The following is a 16835-nucleotide window of genomic DNA, read 5'->3' as shown; positions in this document are numbered from 1 at the left end:
AATTTTTCAGTCTTTCCAAGTGCTGCGTGCATAAATGACAAAGTATTAGCATATCTCAACTTTGTGTCATTTCAATTGATTCATTCTTATATAGCAAGAGAACAAATCATCATCTTCATATTGCGATGAAACAAACCAGCATCCATACAGAGTTACAGGCCATGAAACCCAAAAAAAAAAAAATTGTCGCGAGCACGTGTCCATATGAGCACAGACAGTCAGTGCACTCGACTGCAGCAAGAGCCAAACAAAAACGTGACGAACGAATTCAGAAAAAAGAAAACGCGTCAACGCGACCGACATCTGAATCCCGCGTAAACTCCACGCAATCTGATTTCTAATTCATGTCGGAGACGGATTGCCTTACGCTGGATTTAAGGGCGCGATTGGCCCGCGGGATCGAAACCCTAGCTCCCCCTCCTTCCGAGATCTTGATTCGATCCAACTCTCGACAAGCATCCCGCTTCTCAGCGATCCATTCCCGGTGATCGCGCGTGCGTTTTCCAGCAGCGGGTGGACGACGATGTCGAGCGCGGCGGCGCGCGGGGGCACGGCGGCGCCGTGGGCTCAGGCGCAACACCACCTGCTGCAGGAGTTCGAGTACTTCCTGGTCGTGGATTTCGAAGCCACATGCGAGAAGGACAGCCGGATCTACCCGCAGGAGATCATCGAATTCCCCTCCGTCCTCGTCGACGGCGCCACCGGCCGAATCGAGTCCGCCTTCCGCAGGTACGTCCGCCCTAAGTACCACCCCGTGCTGACTCAGTTTTGCAGGGATCTCACAGGGATCCGGCAGGAGGACGTCGATGGAGGCGTGGACCTCGGCGAAGCGCTCTGGCTGCACCACCGCTGGCTGCAGGCGGCGACGTCGGGGGCCAGGAAAGGCGGCAGCTTGGCCGTCGTGACGTGGGGGGATTGGGATTGCCGTACGATGCTGGAATCGGAGTGCGTCTTCAAGGGGATCGCCAAGCCCGCCTACTTCGATCGCTGGGTCAACCTCAGGGTCCCCTTCCAGGCGGTGCTCGGGGGCGGAGGGCGGGCCACTCTGCAGGAGGCCGTCCGGGCCGCGGGCTTACAGTGGGAGGGCCGCCTGCACTGCGGGCTTGATGACGCGCGCAACACCGCGCGGCTTCTTGTTGAAATCATGCGGAGGGGCGCCAAGATCGCCATTACCGGCTCCTTGGCGCCGCCCCCGATCCAGCCCAAGGAGGAGGAGGAGCAGCAGCCACACACAAGTCTGTGCGGTGGCGCCGCCGGGGCATGCTTCTGCGGAGTGGCGAGCAGAGGGGGCGTTGTAGCTATGCCAGGGCCAATGCAGGGGAGGTGCTATTGGGGGTGCGGCAACTGGACGCCCACCATGGGAGCCATCTGCCCCTACTTCCTGTGGAGCAATTGAATCAGTTGCGCCACTGGTTGTGATTCAGGCTCAGTCTAGATATTAGCTCGGTGTGATTTGGTCGCTGGAATCAAATGTGACCCAGCTAGCATTAGCTTAGTTCATCCTTACTGTGAACTAGTCACCGAAACCTATGGCTTAGCTCAAGTACCTATCATGTGTAATTGGTGTCTGAATTATTGATATTAATAGAAGGTTTGATTTAATTATGATCCTTCTTCTCCGCAAAATTCTTCCTACATCGAGCAACATTTGTCTTCTAATTTTCATCAGTTTGTGATTAAAATAAATATTTTCTGACCAAAGTTAAAGGTGGGATCACTTGTATGCTACCACTGATGGTCATGGTTGACCGTATCGAGCAGCCACTGCTCAAATCAGGTGGATCCAAAGCACGTCTATCCTTTTCTGTTAATTGAATATCTAAATGCTACCTTTAATTGGTGAAAAAGATATGATGTTTTTGCAATTGGTATTATGTGCTTGATTATGTTTGTAGTTCGGTAATTCAAATGGATTTGTGACCCCCTATGTTAATATTTAAATGCTTCCAGGAAGTATCTTTAATTAGTGAACAAGGCTTATGCACTAATTTCTTTGCAAATTTCTGCAGTTTAGTCATTTCTTACACATACAGAACTCTTAAAGTTTTTTTTTTCCTTTGCTATGACTTTGTTCTGCTTTGATATGTGCAGATTACAGTCACTTTACAAGCTGGCTGGCCATGTCAGCAAGGCCAAAGCGATAAAGACCTCACCCATCATACCTCACATCTCACACCGCTTCTTTGGTCCTGACCTACCGAACTCGTCTCCGCCTACATCGACTCTGGCTCAGGCAAGTGAAGACGGTAAGAGAATAAAAGGCCTGTTTCTTTCCCGTGCAATGGTCTGTGTGCTTACCTGATTCTGCTCACTTTTTGAGGATTTGCGCTGAGTTCACATCATTTACCGCCCGATCCATGATGTGCATGCATATCCAATTTAAGAATAGTGGTTGCGTGATGGGGATATTTTGATCAATCTGTGTGAAATTTAGCTTTCAGGAAAGGGCATCAGCAGGGCATTGATTTGGGAGTTTTAGGCGGTTTTCTGTAATTCATATGCGCGGCTCTCTGCTTTGATGAACTGCGAGTCATACCCTTTGAGGCGGGCTCTTTATTGAGTAGTGATTTATTATAGGATTATTGTGCTTCAGGCTAGGTTTCCATGTAAAGATGGTTCAGTAATCCTAATACACAGATTTGTACCCTGATGAGTGCGCTTGCAGATGCACAACTTGTTTTCTTCCAAAGCTGCTTATATAAGGTGCCTTTCTTGAGATATCGTAGATCTGATCATATAGTGGCATGTATGCTTCCTGCTCTTGATTAATTACAACTGAAAACATTTGTTGCAGCTGAAAGTCAGTCGTTTTGTACCCTTTCACTGTGATAATTATTTACACATGCATTATATTGATTTAAGAATCAGATCACTGGATATATAGAGATGAGTAGTATGCTTATTATTTTTGAATAAAAGAACGTTTTTACTCCAGTTGGGCTTAATGTCACAGCAATATACTTGTTTCGCTTCTTAGCAATCACTCTAGTTATATGTAATAGTGTTATCATTTTAAGAACCTCATAAGTTGTTACATCCTAATCACCGGTACTATTTTGATTTCTCTTCCAACTTTCTGAAACCAATTTCATCTTGAAGAAAAAGCGTAATGTGCAGTGCTGTCAAATAAAAAGTAGGAAGTAGAAGCATGGAGCTGCTAAGTAGCATACTGCTCTCAAAGAAGCTCTGACTCAGTGTTTTGATTCAGTAGGAATGCTTTTTAGATAATATAGGGGACATGGAGGTTCATTCTTTGGTCTCTGAATGGCATTTTCTAGGGAGTTATCCGCTGTAAATTTCACATATTTATCCAGAGGCCACAATCTCTCCAATGTGATTATCCACTCACTGCCCCTCCATAGAAGTATAGAACAATTCTCCTATATTTTATCTATTTATCACACATATTTCCGCTTGTAATCTTTGTTTAGTGCATTTGTGGTGCAGTAGTGACATGATGTGATCACAATTGTTAATAACTTGATCGACAGTTTTGCGGATCATTTAGAAGACAAGGAAATTTGATGATGGGCCAGTGAACACAATTTATAATGTGCACTTGTTTGCTCATGTCCTTCGCCTCATCAAGGTCTGAACTCCAGCTTGACACCCACTCCGTTGAGTAGTACCATGTAACTCGTGAGACTGTTCTTTTTCTGTTTTAGGTTTTAGATTCTTTTAGACTTTTGTCTGCAGATTAGTGTTATAAGAATCGCCTTTAACTTGAAATAAATAAATGCTAGCATGTTCCATTTAAATTGATTAACAAGTGCAGTTCATAGATCTGTATCTAGGTGCATCTAGTTGTTATGTACAGTAAAATCACCTAGATATGGTTAGTTAATATTTAGGAGTTGGGATTACATGATTGTCCTGGTAGCCAGTACCTATTGTGGTTAAAGCTGAATGTTATTTTTCATTCTATTTCTATCTTGTTTTTTTATTGTCGTACTATCCACCACCCTAACGATCCATTCTCTAGATTTCATTCTCTTTCATTATGTTGGGTTTAAGAAATAATGGTCAGGTGTATTGCAGGTACAGGGACCACCATTTGTACAATTACAGGTTGCAACAAAAAAGTTCTGGCTACATCTCAATGGCAAATAGCTGGGCATGTGTCGGGCCGGGCCGGGCCTCGGGCCGGCCCGAGGTAAGCCCGATGCAGAAAAATCCGGCCCAAGCCCGGCCCGGCCCGGCCAAATACCCACCAAGCCCGTCGGGCCGTTGGGCCGTGGGCCGGGCCGTAGTGTTAATTGGCTTTTTCGCGCTACCCAGGCCCGGCCCGGCCCGGGTGTCGGGCCACCATTTCTCGGCCCAGGCCCGAGTTTTTCGGGCTGGGCTTCGGGCCGGGCCTCGGGCCGGGCTGCCCATGGCCAGGTATGATGGCAATTGATTGTATCATATTCTTGTAAATAAAGAAATACCATTCCCACTGTTACAGAATCAAAGAAGATTTTTGTTTCTTACTATTTACTTCGTGCTAACCGTTTAACTATGACGCACCTGAATGTAAATTCGAGAAACAAAACTTTTACATTGAACTAGTTGAATGCCGGTGCGTTGCCACGGCTCTTAAGCTCCCTGTTCATAAATGCACATATAAAAAATATCATTGCATCAAAATCTAAAATAAATGTTTTCACAATCTGATAGATAGTGTAATTTATTTGACTTAACATCTTATATTTCGCAATAGTTATTTTTTATACCATTTGGAAGATTTAGACTTAGTTCCCTTATTACAGTGCAAAACGTATCCCTCAAAAGAGAACTCGTTACTGCTAATCTAATTTTTTGCATCATGGTTTTACAGATGTACAAAGTATCATACATATGATGCAGAACTTATAAGTTCACTCTGAATGCATTTCATGTTAAAATTTGCAAAATTACATGGAAAATTAATTTGAAAAAGTAGACGCATTTAAATCATAATAGAATTTCATAACAGGTGGGCAAGATACGAAACCCGAAGAAGTTGGTCTCTACAGCAGGGCAGTAAAATGTTGTAGACTGTAGTCCACATTCAAAACAAATTTACAAGTATCAAAGCACAGCAAACCCAAAGAAGTTGGTGTCTAGGTAGCACTTCAGCGATGAATTTCTTCAGGATTTACTTATGTTTGGCAGTATGTGTCATTTATATTTTGAAGGAAATTCTGTTCACTTGAGCATGACATCACAGTAAGAACTATGATATATCATGAAATCTCAAACAAACTTGCGGACTGCTGCTGCTACTTGTAGATAGTGATGAGATGCTAAGGTCAGCAGTGCCATTCGATGAATTCTGGTCTGCATGATTTGGCGCAGAGACGCAGATCAGCTTTGTTATGCCTCTTCCTGGACAGTATCATGCTTCCTCCTGGACAGAGCAAGGAAAACTCATAAGTACCACCAATCTCAAAACATCGGTCCAACAACACAATATTCATCAACAAACTAGCTGAAAGGGCTATAGAAACTATAGTCATTTTGTACTTAACGAAGGGTCACTCATTAGTAATACTAGATGATACCCCGGGCTGTAATCTCGAAATAGTACCCGACTGTCAATACTACTTGCTAACAAATGCAAGGAATCTCTCCAAGCTGCTGAACAATGAAACATTTAGTTTTGTATGTTAAGCTGAAAGCATAACAATAATTAATTGGCATGGTTCATTTTTACCATTTCACTAAAATAAGTCTCGATGTCATATTGCTATACTTATATCAGCCCTTCACAACAAAAGGGAAATGAAATTGTGCTGAAATAACTAAAAAGCAGCAAAACATATAATGTTAGTCAAATCTTGTCTAAGCATATATCTGATAGCAAGAAAAGGAAATGGACACAGTATACATACGTATCATGAGAAGTAGCTAACTAAACCACCCTGTGGCACTTTTACAGAAGACCATGCAAACTTATATTGTACCAGAATTAGTGCCATATACGAGGCACAAATCACTCTTCTAGTTCGACTCTATCTGTGCACTCCATCTCCGGCTTGTTGCCTGAACATTGCTTGCAGGCGAGTTCCCTGATCTGAGCGAGTTGTGCGGGTGCGAGCTATGATATCTATGCCCGTAGAGATATAACCATGAAGAATCCGACTAATTTCCCAGGTGACAACACACAACAGAACCAACAAAGTAATGTCACAATTAAATACACAATCATTCACAAATTACACCGCATCTAGGTCTAGAGTGCAAATTATGCAACAAATTCAAGCTAGGACGATAGGTAGTTACCAGCTTATCCATAATCCATTATTTTCTTGTTGTCATCATGCGAGGTCCGGTGATTGGAGGTGAGCACCTTTGACCTTTCCCCCTCCTTCCGACACTCAAGGTGAAAACCTACGTCTGCCTCGGGTAGGCGCGGCGACGGCGGCGGCGCTTGGCGTCGTGACCCTCTTGAGGGCGTTGCTGTTGAGTGAGGGTGTTTCCCTGGCGCGCCGGTGTCTCCTGAGCTTCTTCTCGGCAATTCTTTGGAGACGTTAGTTTAGCGTTTTTAGCGAGTCTTGTCATATATCTTTGTATGTTCAGCCTTTGGGGGCTTTCTCAACAGCTTGTATCGTTCGGCCGTGTGGCTTTATCAATATAAAGCGGGACGAAAGCCTATTTCAAGGATTGGAGGTGAGCACCTCTGCCACCTCCGCTTCTGGAGCAAGGCATCACTTCTAGAGCAACGCGGTGACTTTTTATTGCTTCCCCGATCTCCTCCCTTAAGGAACTCTTCAACCAGTCTTCAAGTAGTCAGCCCCCTCAATTTTGTCACCGTCACTATTGTCCAACTTCTTAAACTCCTCTGCCATGAACTTGGGCATGTTTTGAGTATCGAATTCCACAGCCATGAACAAGGGAAAAGAGTGGAGGGTTGGGGTGCGGGAGGGGAAGGGGAAGGGGTAGACACCAGCGACGATGGGCGAAACGCAGAGTGCGCGACGAAGGGACGGAGTGGCAGAGAACCGAAGGTCAACATTCAGAGTAGACGTAGAGATAAGATCTGTTAAGCTATTTTTAAGGAGTGTGAATATGGTGCGGTGACAAACAATGTTAGAACGGTGGCAATTGTTAAGTAAATAGTGTGAAGTGTGACATTGCGGAAATTCAATTCGGCTCCCGGGTACGTATGCTCCCTCTACTAAAAAATTATATTTCGAAATATCGAAAATTTGAACAAAAAATTCTACATGTACATCTTCATAATATACGTGCGGTCGTCAAGTTTCACGAAAAACCAATATTTTTTGTGGTCTGTATAAAAAAGAGAAAGTTTATCTTATGAAAAGCATTATTTTTAGCACTGAATTTTGTCTTTTTTACACATGTCACATGATAAGTCGATTTTTTATGAAACGACTTTGTGGGCACGTAACACGTGAAAATGTACGTGCGAACTTTTAGTTTTCAATTTTTTTTTAAATTTAAAATGTATGTAAGATGCATTTCAAAATATAGAGAGCATATGGACCCATGTTCCAAAACACCGCTCCCGTGACATTGCATGTTTCACCTTAATAGTAAAGATTTATAGAATCCAATCACAAAAGCCCACACAGTGAAGTATTTTGTCACATCAACAACAACATTTCAGGTACTCTATAGACTACAGACATGATGTAAGAAATGTAAACAAAATGCAAATCCTAAGTATATCGATTAAAATCCCTGTACGTTCTACATGTGGCGTACTCTGCTGTACGCTCAACAGCATATAACTGAGATAACACTGTAAACATTAGTGTGTAGCAGATCCGATCAATGCATCGAGCACCCCTTAGTACTTTGGCAAGTTGAACTGTAATCTTCGCTCTACAAAGTCCGGTGTCCGCTGGTATACAATGGAAGCAGCATGGATCAGGATTCGGGCAGTCAGACCCCAGATTACATACTTACGGTTCTCTGTCTCGTAATTGAAGTACTGGATTGTGAAGACTTGCCCCATCCGTTCTCTCTCCTCAGATCTCCTGTTCTCATCCTGCATCAGGGGAGAAATGACATCCAACACATTACGATATCTTAATAGAGATTGAACAGGTTCATTCTGCCATTGTTAGCAGAATTGATTATTTGTTCTAATTGGCCTATCATAGTTCTAAATTCTGGCTAATTAGCTAAATATAAATACCGTTGTAACTTAGTTGTATGGTAATTCATGCAGTAACATAGTTATAATTGGACTATCATAGTTTTGTTTCTTTGTTTGCAGTAAATTGATTATTTGTCTGGTAAACTGAAATAATGTGCACAGTAAACCCTGGATGAAACAATTACTACCCATAAAATCATAACAACAAACAAAAACAACATCAAAGCTTATTCCCCAAGCAAGTTGGGTAGGCTAGATATGAAACCCAACGGAAACATAAGGAACCCATCAAATCCTAAATGGAAAACAGTAATCTTTAATTAGTATGAGCGAAGACAAAGACACTAACCTTGAGGAACATCTCCAGGGGCACATCGAAAATGTCATCGACCTCATGGATGTTGAGAACAGGTTTAAATCCTTCTATATCTGAGAGTATGCCAACTATAGGAACAACTACCAGAAGATGCTGCCAAAGACACTAAGAATATTAACCTTGATGGAACTCCGGAAGTTTACCAATTCGAACTTTGAAAATGACGTCTTGTAGAAACTCAACAGTGAGGGGTGATACAATAACATGTTTTGGACTTGGCTTGTAAATGTTGGACCTAAATGAATTCACAACCTACTGATCAGACAACTTACCACTGCAAATGGCAGAACTCAATTACTTGGTTTACTTTAAAAAAGAAGTTAGGTTCTCGCTGTAGCAGTGGCAGCAGACGTGCAATGCAGTTTTAAAGTGTAGCTTCTACTGAACATCATAATAATATGGATACCAACAGTTGGCGGAATCTTTTTGAATGAACTTTCTCTGGTGATATGAAAAGTGCCAAAGTAATATTCAGATATATTTGAAAAGTCTGGTTAAAATGCTTAATTTACTGCATGACATCTGAAAAATGCAATAAGACAACGGTCATAAGGCTGGGATACTGTAGTCGACTCCTAAATACGCATACTACTTTGTCAATTTCGAATACAAAGACGCTATTCCATCTCTTAACGGTAAACTGCAAGATAAAGAATACTCCAGTTGCTATTCAACTTTCTGCCAGAGCTTAAGTCAGTAACTAAAAGCTTGGAATGGACAAACATGGAATATATGATGCCTAGAAAGAACAGGCACGTAGCCTACTTGACATGTCAAGACACACATAGACAGACCCTATGACTCAAGATTGTTTAGCTGCAAGAACTTTGTGTACTTCCATATCTGTAATAGCTGGACAGACAAAAATAAGGTTCTGTTCATTCCATTGTTGCATTGTAAAAGTTCCCCGGATGTAAGAAAAGCATCAGTTTGGATGGAAAATAAGGCCAAAAAGGAAAAGGCAATGCACCTTTGACAAGAAGTGCTCGAGAGAGGTAACAACAGTGACCAGACATGGATCAAGCCCAATCTCCTCCTCTGCCTCCCTCAATGCTGTAGCTGCATCGTCAGCATCACCCTCGTCAGTTTTTCCGCCTGGCAATGCAACTTCCCCTGTATTGGGAGAAGAAAAATCACTGATAAAAAGCATCAAAACATACATCTATGACGATGAGTACACGAAAATTCTCACTCACACTTTTCAGTATGGGAGAGACAAACTTAGGACAAAATTAGCAGCGCTAGGCTACATCATCAGCTCACCTGAAGCTATTTTGAGACAAGCCAGCTCTCAAGGTCAGCAAGAAATGTATACTCAATCCGGCTAATATCTGAGCCAAAGATATACTACTCTGGTGACCCATCAGTAACCCTGAATCCTAAAATCGAAAGATATGGCTATAATCGCAAGTTTGTAAAGCATTATGGGATTATTGCTAAACCATTAGCTGCCTTACTGAGAAAGAACGCATTTAAATGGTCACCTCAAGCACAAGTGGCATTTCATCCATTGAAGCAAGCTATGAAGACTACCCCTGTTCTCACCTTGCCTGATTTCACTCAACCATTTTGCATAGAGACAGATGCCTGCGCCTCTGGCATAGGTGCAGTCCTGAGTCAACAAGGCCACCCAGTGGCGTACTACAGTAAAGCACTAGGCCCAACAAATCAGAAACTGACCATATATGAAAAAGAGTTTCTAGCCATAATGATGGCTATTGATAGGTGGTGACCTTATATTTCCAGAGGACCCTTCACAATCAAGACAGACCACAGAAGCTTGTTTTACTTGGAGGAGCAGGCACTTACATCTGAGTTACAGAGAAAGGCCATGACTAAACTGATAGGGCTGCAATATACAATAAAATACAAAAAAAAAATGGGTGGATAATAAGGCAGCAGATGCTTTGTCACGCATTGGCCATGTACATGCTATTTCTATGGGACAACCAGTCTGGCTACAAGAGGTTCTGAACCCCTAAGTGGTGGACAATCAGGCGCAAGACCTTTTGCAGAAATTGACTATCTCCCAATGCAGAGCCACCGTTCACTTTGACAAATGGCTTGATCAAACGTGGTGACAAGATCTGGGCCGGTGCAAACACAGGTCTGCAGACCAAGCTGATAGAGGCTTTCCACTCTACACCCATAGGTGGCCATCCATGTGTTCAGGCGACGTACCATCGAGTTCACAAGCTATTTCACTGGAAAGGCATCAAACAAGCTGTCACTAATTTTGTCAACCAATGGCAAGTATGCCAGCAAGCCAAACACGAGCACTGTAAGTACCCAGGTTTGCTCAGTCCTCTCCCTGTTCCTGCTGGAGCTTGGGAAGACTTGTCCATGGATTTTATAGAAGGCTTGCTGAAATCTCAAGGATACAATGTTATTTTGGTAGTGGTAGATAGATTCATCAAATACAGTCATTTCATACCATTGGAACACCCATACACAGAAGCTACAGTAACAGAAGAATTTATGGATCATGTTGTCAAGTTACACAGTTTACCAGTTACAATCACATCTGATAGAGATAAAAAAAATTACAAGCAAGTTTTGGCAAGAACTGTTTGATATTTGGGGCACCAAATTGCAAATGTCCATGGCCTATCACCCGCAAACTGACAGCCAAATGGAACGAGTAAATCAGTGCCTAGAAATGTACTTGAGGACAGCTGTGGCTGATTCACCAAAGAAATGGGTTTCGTGGCTACTACTAGCAGAATTTTGGTACAACACAGCGCAAAACTCGAGGCTGCATATGGCGAGGAGCCAAACTTGGGACAGTTCACTACAGCCTCTCCTAGCCAATCCATGCTGACCTACAGATCTGGCTCAAGGAAAAGGAAACACTGTCACAATTCCTTAAGCAACATCTGATCAAGGCACAAGCAAAGATGAAAGCGGATGCAGATAAGAACAGATCACAAAGTGAGCTGTTTTCTTAAAACTGCAACCTTATGCCCAGCCCTCGGTTGTCAACAGACCATTTCCCAAATTATCCATGAAGTTCTTCGGTCCATTCAAAATTTTGTCCAGAATTGGACAATCAGCTTACAAGTTGCAGTTACCAGATTCAAGCCTCGTTCACCCGGTGTTTCACGTGTCTCAGCTCAAGACACATGTACCAGATCACATTCCAGCGTTCTCTACACTGCCAACTCCTCTTCAGTTGGACACGGGCGAGCTGATTCCTGAAGAAATCCTGGATCAACGCTCATTGGCTGGACGAATTTACCGGCTACTTCAGCTACTTGGGAAGACTATGATGTTCTGCATCAGAGGTTTCCAGATGCACCAGCTTCGGAGCAAGCTGGATCTCCAGGGGGTGATGCTGTCACAGTCTCCGCCAAGAAGAGCCGCGAAGCAATGATGACCGGGAATTCAAAGTGTGAAGCATGGGCTGGAGGTGGAACGAAAGTGGTGTAGCAGGCCGTGAGCCGAGTTGAGAAAGTGGACAGGAGAGCGTGTGTTGCGGTGCGCGTTATAAGCACCAGATCCCGATGTAACGAACTAGATAAGAAATGAATAGAGATTTTGTCTCCTACCTTCCTGCTGTTCTCCCTATCCCCAATTCTCGAATCTGAATCCATCAAACCCTAGTCCCAAATCCATTGGTCCTTGACCCTCGGCAAGGACATTACAATGGCAAGCCAACTCCGAGCAGGCTATCTCGTTTCAGAACAAAACCCCAGTGGTTAGCCCTTAGCCAATCCTGAGATAAGCACAAGTTGCTCGCAACTTTGCAAGTTGTAAGCCTCTATTGCACCTTGCATGCCTGTTCCAATTAGTGATCAAAGTATGCTGTTCCTAGCAACCAATCCAACAAGGTACTAAATTCCCACCATTTGTACAAATTTTGACCCAAAATTGCATAAAAGCATGTTGTTCTATGGTTGGCTGAAGTATCTAAACTGAACAGAACAAAACGAATACACGGTCATTTTGAAACTACAGTCATGATTCGTGAAACATGTATCATCATCTAGTGTGAAAACCTATAGTACTACTGTGTGGTTTGTGGGTGGAAAGTCCGACCAGAGCATTGAAGGGCAGTAGAACGACGGAAGGATCCATTAAACCATCCTAGCGCCCTCCTGGCACTAGCATCCTATAAGGTTTAAAATACTTAGCAAGCAATCCTCTGAACATATTTTTTCATTTCTGCTGCACTGAACTACGAGTCCCAGAAATCCAATCAATTGCTTAATGTCCCATCCCCAAAACAAAGAGCCGAAATGGCGCCAGGCTTCATTGTGAGACAACCTTGAGCATCGATCCCGATTGATCGCGCCCATGAGAACCCGCATAAAAGCAACGACCGAGAAGCAAAGCAATCTGCTCACCTGAGTGGGTGGAGAGGGAAGATGAGCGCTTGGTGAGGATGACGCGGAGCTCCCCGGCGGAGCCCCGGAAGAGGCAGATCAGCACGGCGGCCCTCCGCGGCTTGAACAGCTCGCCGGCGTTTGGGGTCGCCGCCGTGGATGGATCGCCGGCACACGGGGAGGGAGGCGGCTGGTGAAGCCTCAGCCGGCCGATGAGCTCCTCAAGATCCGTGCCGGGCTTCTCCCCTTCCATGGGACGGAAACTCTGGGTCGAGTCGTCGAGAGATCGGAGTTGGGTTAGAGTGGTTGAGAGTGGTTGGATGATCGAATCAGCAAACTGCGCAAAATCGGCTTCACCAAATCGTGTTGACTTTTCTAACTTTCTACTCTCTACAAAATTCAAAATAGTAATAGTACCATCATTTAGCCGATTTACTTTAAATATTTCCTGTATTGGTTTCATGATGATGAAAATGTAAGTTGTAAGTTGGTACAAAGAATATAGAATCTGGTAAATGCAAAGTGAAGCAGAAACGTTCACAAAAATAGGAGCTTATGAATCTTTCCAAGCGTGAGTTCCAAAATTAATACTGTACTGCCATAAAAAGGCAATGGTATACCACTGTCAGGACAAGTATGAAGATACTTGAGAAAATGGGCTAACTAAAAGTTACAAGTCACGCGTCACTTGAAATTGCCGTTATAGCCTCATCATCTTCAGAAGAAGAGAACATGGTTGCCACTTGAAAGAGCAAACTCAACACCTCATATATCTCATTCATCCTCGGGTGCGACCTATCCTCCGCATTGAAAGAGTGCACCTCATTCTTCACCTCGATCCAGCTCCAACCAGGGACTTTGCTTAACCCTCTATTCCTCATTGCCCTCTGCACTATTGCTCTGTCGCTCCACATCTCAAGACCAGAGTACATGCTGGAGAGGAGAACGTAGGTGGAGTGCTGTCTAGGTTCTGCCACTAGAAGATGGCTGGCCACTTCACTTGCTAGTTCCATATTCCCATGGATTCTGCAAGCACCCAGCAGGGTCATCCACACCATGGCATCTGGCTCGAATGGCATAGAGTCAATGAGCTCTTTTGCTCTGTCAAGCTGCCCAGCCCTCCCGTACATATCAATACCGCATGCATAATGCTCCATCCGAAGAGGAATTCCGTACCTAGTTTCCATGGCATTGAGAATTTCTGAACCTTCATCCACAAGACCAGCGTGACTGCACGCAGTAATAAGGGCAACAAAGGTAACATGATCCAAAGGAACCTGAAGTTCCACCATCTCATTGAAGAGGTTGTACACAGTCTGTGCATGTCCATGTTGCGCATAACCAAACATCATAGAGTTCCAGGGCACAGAGCTACTCTTGTCTGCCTCCTCAAAAGACATCTTCGCATCATCAAGAATACCAGTCTTAGAGTACATGAAGATCAGCGAGCTGGAAACAAAACTATTGGAAGCAAAACCAGAACGGATGATGGAACCATGTATCTGTCTACCTAGTAGAAGGACAGCAAGGTCTGCGCAGGAACGCAGAGCAGCAGAGAATGCATACTCGTCGGTTCTAATATTTTCTGAATGCATACAAGTGAAGAATCTCAGGGCATCAGCACTCATGCCGTGCTGTGAGTACCCAGTTAACATAGAATTCCAGGAGACTGTATCCTTGAGCAGCAAAGAGTCGAAGCACCTGTGCGCATCTTCCATCATGCACTTATCGCTGAACCTAGTGTACATAGAAATCAGAGCATTGCAAACAGGTGTGACTCCTTCCAAACCGTTCTTGATCACCATGCCATGAACTACTATCCCTCGCTGGTCGTCATGCTCTGGACACACACTTATGATACTCGTGAAACTATACATGTCAAGCTGAACTCCGCTCTCTTGCATCATACGAACAAAGAATCTCATCGCCTCACAGGCCATCCCATGGTGAGTGTAAGCTCCAAGCATCGCATTCCATGAGATCAAATCCCTGCTATCCCCAATCCCATCAAAGAACCTTCTACATTCTGCAAGGGCCCCACACTGCGAGTACGCAGTGATTGCTGCATTCAACACTGTCAAGCCCAACATGGACCCGAATTTCATGATCTTCCCATGCAATTGACGCATCAACAAATGATTCGAGCCATCTACTGCTGGGAGTAATGCCGCGAATGTAGCCTCATCTGGAACAAAACCCTGTCTCTCCATGTGAAGAAATAACTCTAGTGCTTGCTCCACCTTCCCGGATTCCACATAGCCGGCAATGAGAGCATTCCAAGAGACGGTGTTTCGCTCCGGCATTCCATCAAACACGCGGCGAGCATCCCTAATGCGGCCACACTTAGCGTACATATCGAGCATTGCACTTGCTGAGAAGACGTTATCTGCAAGGCTGCATTTTAAAGCGAGCGAGTGCAGCTGCGTGCCGAGGGCGGGGCAGCGCGAGGCAGCAGCAGAGCGGAGTGCTGAGCCGAGGGCGAAGGTGTTGGAAGCGAGACCCAGCGCATGCATGGCTCGCAGGAGGCGCCATGCGGCGTGATGCGCGCCGGCAGAGACGTGCGCGGTGAGAAAGGAGTTCCAGGAGACCGCGTCCGGGCGGGGGATTTCGTCGAACAGGCGGCGCGCGGCGGCGAGGCCGAGAGGGGAGTGAGAGTAGGCGGTGAGGAGCTGGTTCCATGGCGTGGGGGAGATGACACGGGACTTGAGTAGGGTGGCGTGGGATTTGGCGGCGGCGATGGTGAGGTGGTGGCCATGGCGGCGGTGTCGCATGCGCGTCGCCGGAGGAGACGCGCTCGCATTTGGGGAGGTGGGTTCGAGTTTTTATCCTTTTCTTTCTTCTTCCTGTTCCGGATGACTGGTACACACACGTCTGTGGTTCTATGATACTCCTACTTTCCAATTTAGTTTGTGAAATCAGCTTTAGGCTAGCCATAGTATCATAGCTAGTATCATGCATCTTTGCCCCACCAAAAATGCTGATGTGGCAGGTAATTATGGAAGAGAGAAGATTAGAGTAGCGCACATCACGAGAAAAGTTAGTATCAAATAAATCTTGTACACTAATTTGTATTGGGATTCTACAAATCAATTAATATAGCAAAACTATGATACTAGTCTATGATACTATGCATTATAAATCTAGTATCATACAAAAGTATCATATGCATGATACTACTATATGAAACTATCCACTATGGCCAGCCTTAAGATGTGTGTTCGTGGCTTTCGATTGGCTTTCCATTGTGAGGCCCCTCTTGAGGTCAGCTCCTGCATACTATGTCTGCATAGCAACAAGTGGTTTCGTCCCCACTGCTGCGCATGACGGCGGCGATGCTGAACTCTGGTTCGGCGGTGGAGAAAGAGGAGGACCGGATTGTGTTTTAACATCTTTTAGTAAGGTCTTTTCTGCAACTACTGGGGACCTATATGTTCTTTCCTTTCTTATGGGGTCCTTTGTAATATTTTGTGCATCCACTGTTTGGTATTAATGTGATGCTTCCTGACCCTTCAGGGCGCTCCTTGTTAAAAAAAAATCCCATGTTGTGTAAGTTGTTTAATTGCAAACAATTCCTGCTCCACATTAGTTGTGAAGCAAAATCACTGGCGTTTGGTTGCTCAGAAATCGTATTTCAACAAATGCAACGTTTGTTTGGTTACATCATGTTTGCCGAATACGATCAGCTCCTACCCTTCTTGGTGAGCTTACCCAATTGAAAGAACATCTCTCACAATTTGTTTTGTGTGTTTGATGTCAATGTATGCGATACTCTAATGTTTGATGAAGTGGTGCAGGATGTATACATGTACATGAATATGTGTGTGTCTTGTGTGGAAACACGAGTCAAAAGACAGCTGAAAAGGACCATCAGGCCGGATAATCCGGGCCGGATATTTGCAAAATATCCGGGGCCCAATTTCTGGCTAAGGACTCGAGGAATTGTGGCTCAGTACAGGGGCCGGATTTTTGGCCGGACATTTGGCCGGAAATTCCATAGGGCCGGATTATCCGGGCCGGATTTTCCTGAAATATCTGGGCCCCCAAGAAA

General features: G+C 44.4%; 3 protein-coding genes across 3 annotated transcripts; 1 reads left to right on the top strand and 2 right to left on the bottom strand.

Annotated features, from left to right (window-relative positions):
- The first annotated feature begins 251 nt into the window (after positions 1-251).
- On the top strand, positions 252-1605 carry LOC127300867 (uncharacterized). The gene has a single exon (XM_051331061.2). The coding sequence runs from the start codon at positions 524-526 to the stop codon at positions 1394-1396; it is 873 nt and encodes a 290-aa protein (XP_051187021.1). The 5' UTR covers positions 252-523; the 3' UTR covers positions 1397-1605.
- A 5899-nt stretch (positions 1606-7504) lies between these two features.
- On the bottom strand, positions 7505-13092 carry LOC127300865 (nudix hydrolase 15, mitochondrial). The gene is made up of 4 exons (XM_051331060.2): positions 12809-13092; positions 9433-9575; positions 8436-8555; positions 7505-7975 (listed from the first exon to the last, which is right to left on the bottom strand). Exons 1-4 carry the CDS (start codon positions 13038-13040, stop codon positions 7775-7777), a joined length of 696 nt encoding a protein of 231 aa, XP_051187020.1. The 5' UTR covers positions 13041-13092; the 3' UTR covers positions 7505-7774.
- Positions 13093-13320: 228 nt separating this feature from the next.
- Positions 13321-15651, bottom strand: LOC127300864 (putative pentatricopeptide repeat-containing protein At3g25970). The gene has a single exon (XM_051331059.2). It carries the CDS (start codon positions 15556-15558, stop codon positions 13465-13467), a length of 2094 nt encoding a protein of 697 aa, XP_051187019.1. The 5' UTR covers positions 15559-15651; the 3' UTR covers positions 13321-13464.
- Positions 15652-16835: the final 1184 nt, after the last annotated feature.

This window comes from Lolium perenne, chromosome 7, assembly GCF_019359855.2.
Source record: "Lolium perenne isolate Kyuss_39 chromosome 7, Kyuss_2.0, whole genome shotgun sequence".
NCBI classification, from domain to species: Eukaryota; Viridiplantae; Streptophyta; class Magnoliopsida; order Poales; family Poaceae; genus Lolium; species Lolium perenne.
The sequence above is the reverse complement of the archived record's forward strand: the minus strand, read 5'-3'. Positions and strand labels throughout refer to the sequence as shown.